Source organism: Empidonax traillii, unplaced genomic scaffold, assembly GCF_003031625.1.
Source record: "Empidonax traillii isolate 1590-97213 ecotype Southwest subspecies unplaced genomic scaffold, ASM303162v1 scaffold40:size2234952, whole genome shotgun sequence".
NCBI classification, from domain to species: Eukaryota; Metazoa; Chordata; class Aves; order Passeriformes; family Tyrannidae; genus Empidonax; species Empidonax traillii.
The window spans coordinates 276,423-284,303 of NW_020955233.1; the positions used below are offsets into that span (position 1 = coordinate 276,423).

The 7,881-nt window shown below is 63.0% G+C and overlaps 1 protein-coding gene across 1 annotated transcript; it reads right to left on the reverse strand.

Annotated features, from left to right (window-relative positions):
- Positions 1 to 411: 411 nt before the first annotated feature.
- Positions 412 to 6,681, reverse strand: PFKL (phosphofructokinase, liver type). Its single transcript, XM_027878275.1, has 22 exons — positions 6,552 to 6,681; positions 5,935 to 6,008; positions 5,764 to 5,841; positions 5,489 to 5,678; positions 5,139 to 5,304; positions 5,009 to 5,053; positions 4,821 to 4,929; positions 4,410 to 4,505; positions 4,238 to 4,330; positions 3,813 to 3,938; positions 3,659 to 3,723; positions 3,448 to 3,511; positions 3,215 to 3,361; positions 3,064 to 3,134; positions 2,892 to 2,979; positions 2,617 to 2,769; positions 2,361 to 2,525; positions 2,134 to 2,195; positions 1,700 to 1,811; positions 1,520 to 1,619; positions 1,306 to 1,411; positions 412 to 1,220 (listed from the first exon to the last, which is right to left on the reverse strand). The coding sequence occupies exons 1-22, from the start codon at positions 6,634 to 6,636 to the stop codon at positions 1,073 to 1,075; spliced, it is 2,343 nt and encodes a 780-aa protein (XP_027734076.1). The 5' UTR covers positions 6,637 to 6,681; the 3' UTR covers positions 412 to 1,072.
- Between the last annotated feature and the right edge of the window lie 1,200 nt (positions 6,682 to 7,881).

The window sequence follows — 7,881 nt, forward strand, 5'->3', positions numbered from 1 at the left end:
GCCAGAGCCGTGAGCTGGAAGCCCCAGGAGGAAAGTGTCCTGGGAAAGGGGCTCCATGGAGCTGTCTGGAATGGGCCGAGCATGTAGAGCATGGCCAGATCGGCACGTTTGGCAGAAGCCCTGAGAAAGCGCCTTAACAAACACACTCAGCGCTTCCATAAATCACTCGGGCATGTCCTTTGAATGGTGGGAATGGAGCGATTTTCCTCTAGAACTGTGATGCCTGCCCGCAGAGGATGCTCACCATGCCCCCACCATGGCCCTGACAGCGAGAAGCTGCCTGCAGTCCCACTCTCCCAGGCTCTGAGGATGCGCAAAGCCAGGAAACTTCCTGGCCTGGGACTGTCCCCCCATCCCACCCCCAGCCCTGTCACCCCTCCCTGCCCCTTGGTGCTCAATGACCACTTGAGGCAGGTTTTGGCTCCAGCAGGTTTTATCTCTAGAGGAGGAGGAGCAGCACCACAAGCAGTGCAGGATTTGGGCTCACGGAGCAGTGGTGAGATGACAGACATGGCACCCAGGGCCGCGCGGTGACGGTCGCAGCCAAGCATCATGCAAGGGGGAGAGGGGCTCGCCAGGACACCATGCTCAGCCCTCCAGACACCCCATAGGGATGGAGCTTTTCCAGGGATCAGGGGCAGCACCAAGTCCCCAGGGGCAGCTCCAACCCGCTCTGGGATGGCACCGCCTCCTCCTCACCCCCCTCCCGCACGCAGGGCAGGCAACTACAAAGCAGCAGCAGCAGTTGGCTCAGGCAGTCAGGCTGCTAAATAAGGACTTAAAATACTCCATCATTAAATAATAATAAACTATTAAGGGAAGATAAAGGGTCTGGGTTGTGCAGCTGGGCTCAAGCAACACCTCCCTTCTGCACCTGCACAGGGACCAGACACTGCACCAGTGATTTGGGGCAGAATTGTGCCGTCCTGGGAGCTGGCATCAGGCTCTGCCTGTTTTAAGGGGTCAGTGGCAAAGCTACAGGGCTACTGAGAACAGGGGGGATGCAGCGCTCCCCGAGCAGCACGTGGGGGTGCAGAGGACACGGTGGGGGCTGTGGTTTGGGCTGGTGGCACTAGAAGCCCTTCTCGATGCTGAGAGTGCGGCGGGTGACGTGCTCCATCTGCCCCGAGATGTACTCGGTGAGGCTGATCTGGTAGTTGGCGAGCATCTTCAGCATCAGCCGCAGGTTCAGCCACCACTGCTCCTGGGGCAGCCTGTGCCTGCACAGGGGATCATGTCTCTAGAGGGGACAGCCCAGGAATGTCCCCCTGGGAGCTGACCAACCACTGGGGTGCTGCCACTTACTCAAAATCCGTGACTTTCTTGAGCTCTGTCACAGGGCTGAAGGCCACCACCTTCTTCCGGAGCCCGATCACGCAGGCAGAGTCCCCCGAGTTGGCAAACACGCACCCTGGGAGGGGACATGGCCGACCTTGGCCACCTTGCCGGGGGCTGAGCCCGGAGCAGCATCCACCAGCCTCCCCCATGCCCACCACGAGATCCTCAGCTCTTGGCTCACCCTTGCTGTAGACTTGCTGCAGCTTCTCTGACATCCACAGCACCGCCTTCACTCCCAGCTTGGTCCCATAGTTGCGGTCAAAGGGGGTTGGGGCTCCCCCCTGGGGACAGAGAAATGGGGCTGTCACAGCTGTCCAGCCCTCAGGGACAGCGGTGGTCCGCATTGCCCTGTCCCCTGTACCTGCTGGAGGTGGCCCAGGACGTTAATCCTGCAGTCAAAGATGCCTTTGCCCTCAGAGGAGTAGAGGTTGTAGAGGAACTCGGTGGTGTAGTGCTCGTGGCACTTCTCATTGCTGGGGGCACAGGAAATGGTTGGGGGGGCTGCTCCTTACTCTGGCATTCCCTGTGCTCGCCACAATACCTTTCTTGTGCTGCTTTGTTCTCCCTGAGGCCCAGAGCCCAGGCTTTTGTGCCCAGGGGGGCCCTGGGACCAGGGTGGGGACAGTTGTGGGGGCATCCAGTGCAGGACTGTCCCCATGGCCAAGCGTGCCCACCATGTCAAACCTCACAGTGCCCAGGGACCCTCTCCAGCCATGGGAAGGGCTCAGCTGCAGCCTCGCTGCCTGCCATGGGGCTGGGCTTTGCAGTGACTGTCCCCAAAGGTCCCCAACTCACCGCAACACCAGCCCTCTCTGGATATCTGTCTTCATTTTGTCAGTCAAGTGCTCCACATTGGCCTGCAAGATGAACACCAGGATGCTCTCCCAAGTCCCTCCAGTCCCCTCCACTGGACCAAGGCACCATTATGATCAGCCCTTGGCCATGCTCCTCCAGCTCCTGCCCTGCCCTGCAGCCCTCCCTTCCCCCATTTTCCTTCTCCTTTTAGCCAGAAAGCTGCTCACCTTCAAGTCATGGATGGTGAAGGGGTCTTCATAGACATAGGCGGCGTCGGCGCCCACGGCGATGCCAGTGACAGTTGACAGGTACCCGCAGTAGCCGCCCATGGTCTCCACGATGAACACGCGGCGCTTGGTGCCCGAGGCCGACTGCTTGATGCGGTCACAGCTCTGCAGCAGGAGAAGGGGGGGTGTCACACTGGAAAAACCCACCTCTGCCTCCCAGGGCTGGGAGGTGAGCTGCCCCTGGCCCAGCCCTCACCTCCATGGCCGCATTGACGGCCGTGTCAGAGCCCAGGCTGAAGTCGGTGCCGGGCACGTTGTTGCTGATGGTGGCGGGGATGACACACATGACAATGCAGAGCTCCTCGTACTGCCCACGCGCCTCCACCAGCTGCAGCACTCCCTCGTACGCCTGCGAGCAGAGAGGCAGAGATGCCAGGCCCACAGCCAGATCCACATCCCAAAAGCATTCTTTTGGGATGCCCGCAGCCCGCCCCGGCCCCCACTGAACCAGGGCTGGGGGTCCCTCCGCACCTCAAAGCCGCCGATGACCAGCAGGCCCTGGATGTTGAACTTCCGCACATTCTCCACGATCTTTTCCATGCAGGTCTTGGGTAGCGTCCTGTGGTGGGGAGGGGGAGGAGAGACAGTGAAGACGGGGCTGTCACCTCCTCTACACCGTCCTGTCCCCCAGGGCTGCACTCACCGCTTGGTGCCCAGCATGGACCCGCCACGTCCCAGCCATCCCGCCACATCGTGCCAGCCCACCTCGCGGACCTGCGGGTGGGATAAGGGGTGGAAGGGCACCCTTCCACCCCTTGTCCAAGCCCAAACCCACCCCCTGGGCCACCCCTTACCTGCCCCTTGGCCAGGCCCTCAAAGCCGTCGCTCACCACGTAGACAGTGTGTCCCTGGCAGATGCCGATGCGCACGGCCGAGCGCACAGCCGCATTCATGCCAGCAGCAGGGGCTCCCACGTTCAGGATGGCCATGCTGAAGGGGCTCTGGGGGACAGGGAGGGGCACAGCACATCCATGCGTGTCCCCAAGGTTGGGGGTGGCGTCCCCCAGTGCTCCCTATCTCCCCTCACCTTCTCCTGCGCTGGCTTCTGGTGTGCCAGCAGCTTGTAGATGTTCCAGTTGTTCTCGAAGCTCCTGCAAGGACACGGTGAGGTGTCCCCAAGGCATGTTTGGACCCAGAGGTGTGGGGAACACCCTTCTGGCTGCAGGAGCCACTTCTGACATGGAAAAGCCCCCATCCCATAGGGATGTCTGCCTCCATCCCCAATCCTTGCTGCTCACCTCCCACGGAGCTGGATGGCCTCCTCAAACCTCTTCTCATCCATAGCCTTCTGCACATCCTTTGTCTTGGGGGCAAGGCAGAGACACAGCACTGTGACACCCACACCTATGGGGTGGGTAGTGGGACCCCCACACTGATCCCCCCGGTACTCACCACCTGGACACACTCCATGAGTGGCAGCCGTACCGACTGGTTCCCGGAGAGGCTCACCACGCATGCTGGTGTGTCCGGCGTGGCCTCCAGCAGTGCCATCACCGCCTCCATCCCCATCTTGCTGCTCTGCAAAGGGACAGGGGCACCCGTCACACCGGGGCCACTGAAGCCAGCCAGGTGGGATGCTCGGAGACACTCTCATAGGCTTGGAAACCATGTGGCTGCTGATTCACAGCCAGAGAGCTGAAAGTTTTACTTAAAAATCCATGAAATCTGCAGGAAATGACGGGGAACTGGCACATGGCTTTGCCTGGCACAGCAGGGCTGAGCCACCAAGCCTCATCCCAGTTGGCAAGTCCTTTTCCATGGGCAGAGGAATGGCAGGAACGGGGCTCCCCCTCTGCCTGTCCTCCCCCTGGACCTACCAGCACGCGGTCGAAGGCTGAGGGGGTCCCTCCGCGCTGCACGTGGCCGAGGACGGTGACGCGTGTGTCAAAGCCCAAGCGCTGCACCACCAGCTGCAGGGGAGAGGGGGCATCACGCCAGGCACCGTCAGTCCCTGTGGGTGCCGGAGCAGGTGGCAGAGGAGGCACTCACGTCCTTCACGTAGTTGGAGGAGATGGGTTTCCCACTGCGGTCGATGGCGCCCTCAGCGATGATGATGATGTTGAGCCGCGACCCTCGGCTGCGTGTCTGGCACGAGGGGAGGGAACACCCGCCACGGCTTAGCCGAAACTCTTGGTGGCCGTGTCCCAGTACCCTCCCCTCCCCGTCAGCGGCTGCTGCCCTGGGGGTGGCTCAGGTCACGGGCAGCCGAGCCCCCGCCAGCACTGCCCCTGGCACGCGAGGGCTGGATTTGCACTCGGCTGAGTGCCCCGGTTCACAGGACAATGCCGGCGGCTCCCGAAGCTTCGCGGGGGCTGGGCACCAGAGCAGGGCTCAGCCTGGGCTCCTGAGGGGAATCTCCGTGGGGAAACAGGGGACGGGACTGTAGGAGATCTCCCTCACCTCCCCCAGCCTCTCGCACATGAGGTCCTCCCAACCGTCCTCCGGAGGGGATTCAGGGATGAAGAGCCAGTCAGCTCCCGAGGCCAGGCCAGACACCAGCGCCAGGTACCTGGGGGGACACGGTGGTGGCAGCCCTGAGACATGACCTCCCTTCCCACCGATGGGCTTCCCTGCCCACGGGGTCTTACCCGCAGTGGCGACCCATCACCTCCAGCACGAACGTCCGCTGGTGGCTACAAGGACATGGGTGGGAGGACAAGGAGTCAGTGTGATGCCCTGGGGTGGCCCAGCACCCCCCCCAGCGCCCGCCCTGGTCACCTCTGTGCCGTGGTGGTGATGGCATCGATGACCTCCATGATGCGGTGCAGCGCTGAGTCAGTGCCGATGGTCATGTCGGTGCCGCAGAAGTCGTTGTCGATGGAGCCCACCAGCCCCACGATGTTCAGGCGGCAGTTCTGCCGCGCCACCTCCTCACTGATCTGCCCTGGGGGGGGTCACGGCCACCACACTGGTTATTTTGGGGCTCTCAAATCCCCCCTATCACCAGTGGAGCAGCGGGGAAGCCCAGCCCTCCTTGGGGTCACAGTGACGGGGTGAACCTCTGGACCTCAACACCCCTCCAACGCCTTCTGTGCCCACCTAGGGGGTTTAGGAGGGGGTTCACCCACCGTCTCGAACCAGTTCGTCCAGCAGCCCAGCCCACTCGGAGCGGAAGATGTCTGCGCCGGTGAGGCTGCCGTCGCCGCCGATGACGCACAGGTTGGTGATGCCGTGCTCCACCAGGTTGCGGGCGGCGCGGAGCCGCCCCGCACGTGTCGTGAAGGCCTTGCAGCGGGCGCTGCCAATCACCGTCCCGCCCTGGGGGCACAACAGAACACGGCTCGTCACCCGAACTTGGGGAGGTGGGATCTGGAGGTCCCATGTCCCCACCAGTTACTCTCACCAGCTGGATGATGTTGGAGACACTGAGCCAGTTGGCTTGTTTGATGTTGTCGCCCCCCTCCACCAGCCCCTCGTAGCCCTGCGGAGAAGAGTGGGGTGGAGGTGAGGGGTACCTTGGCACAGGGGGGTGGGTGCCCCACACATGTGGCAGGGAGCAGGGGGGTATCCCAACCTCATAGATGAGGAACACCTTGGCTCCCACGTATATCCCCATGCGGGTGACAGCACGGACAGCAGCATTCATCCCTAGAATGTGAGCAGGGACATTCCTGTGGGATACCGTGCCTCATGGGGGATGGGATCCTGTAGGTGACCCTGAGGTGTCCCCTAGCCTAAGGTGATCCTCGTGGGACCCTGAGCCCCACAAATCGGATCCTGTAGGTGACCTTGAGAAGTCCCCTCGAGAGAGTGGGACCCACGTGGGCTGAGACCGGGGAAACTTGACGCACGGGTGGGAGCTGTGGATGAGCAACTGGCCGGGACTGAGTTGCTTATCTGGGGGGAGACACACCCGACCTCCGTGAGGCTCCCCCCGAGGGCCCGCGTGATGTCCCGGGGGGGATGGGGAAGTGCCGCGGGCGGGACGCACCGACCATCCCCGTGGGGGGCACGGGGACGGGAGTGCCCCATCCCCGCGCCCCGGGGCACAGTGCGGGCCGCCGCCCCGCGGACTCGGGCCCCGGGCGGGCACGGACAGGGACACGGACACGGGCACGGACACGGACACAGGCACGGACACGCGGGGAGGCCGCGGGCCCTGGGCCAAGCCCCCCGCCCCGCCGGGCGCACCTTGCGCGTCTCCACCGCTGGTGAGGACGGCGATGGCCATCCCGGCCCCCGCCATCCGCAGCCGCTCCAGCTCCGCCGCCGCCATCGCTGCGCTCCCGGCACCGGCAACGCCACCGCCGCCCCGCCCCGGGACACGCAGAGACCGGGGACACGCCCCGGGACACGCACGGAGCGGGGACACGCCCCGATGGGGGACACGCCCCGATGGGGGACACGCCCCGATGCGGGAAACGCTCCGCCCCGGGAAACCTATGGTCCACGGGACACTCCCAGGGACACGCCTCGACCGGGAGGACACTCTCCGGGACACGCCCCGGGACACGCTCCGCCGCCCGGAGCGGCAGACAGGGTGACGCGTCGCGCCGTATCGCGACATAGTGCGCCATGTCGTGCCGGACCGTGGGGATATCCCGCGCCACCCCATCCTGTGTGAGATGCGTCCCAGAGTCCTGAGGGAACTGGCGGATGGAGCTGCCAAGCCTCGCTCCAGGTTGTTGGAAAGCCGTGGCAGGTGAAGTCCCAGGTGACTGAGAAAAGGGAGACGTTGTTCCCGTCTTTAAAAGGGGTGGAAAGGAGGAGCCTGGGAGCTACCGCCCCGTCAACCTCTGTGCCTGGGAAGGTCATGGAACAGACCCTTCTGGAAGCTCTGCTGAGGCACAGGGAGGACAGGGAGAGGATTCGGGACAGTCAGCATAGCTTCACAGGGATAGGTCCTGCCTGACCAACCCAGTGGCCTTCTGTGATGGAGTGACTCCATCAGTGGACAAGGGAGGGGCTACAGATGACATTTATATGGATTGCTGTAAAGTCATTTATCTGGATTCCTGTAAAGCCTCAGACATGGCCCCCCACAACATCCTCTCTAAATTGGAAAGGAAAGGATTCAGTGGGTGGACTGTCAGATGGATAAGGAAGTGGTTGGATGGTCACATCCAAGAGTTGTAGTCAATGGCTCAGCATCCCAATGGACACCAGTGGCCAGTGGTGCCCTCAGGGTCTGTACTGGGACCAGTGTTATTTAACATCTGCATTAATGACACAGACAGAGGGTCGGGGACACCCTCAGAAGCTTTGCAGGTGACCCCGAGCTGAGGCTGCAGTGACACACCTGGAGGACGAGGCCACCCAGAGGGAGCTGGACAGGCTCCAGAATTCCCATGGGAATCTCCTGAGGTTCAACAAGGCCAAGGGCTGGTGCTGCACCTGGGTCAGGGCATCCCTGGGATCAGTCCAGGCTGGGGATGAGCAGATGGAGCAGCCCTGGGAGAAGGCCCTGTGGGTGCTGGTGGGGCAGAGGCTGGACACGGCCCAGCCCAGAACCCCCCGTGCC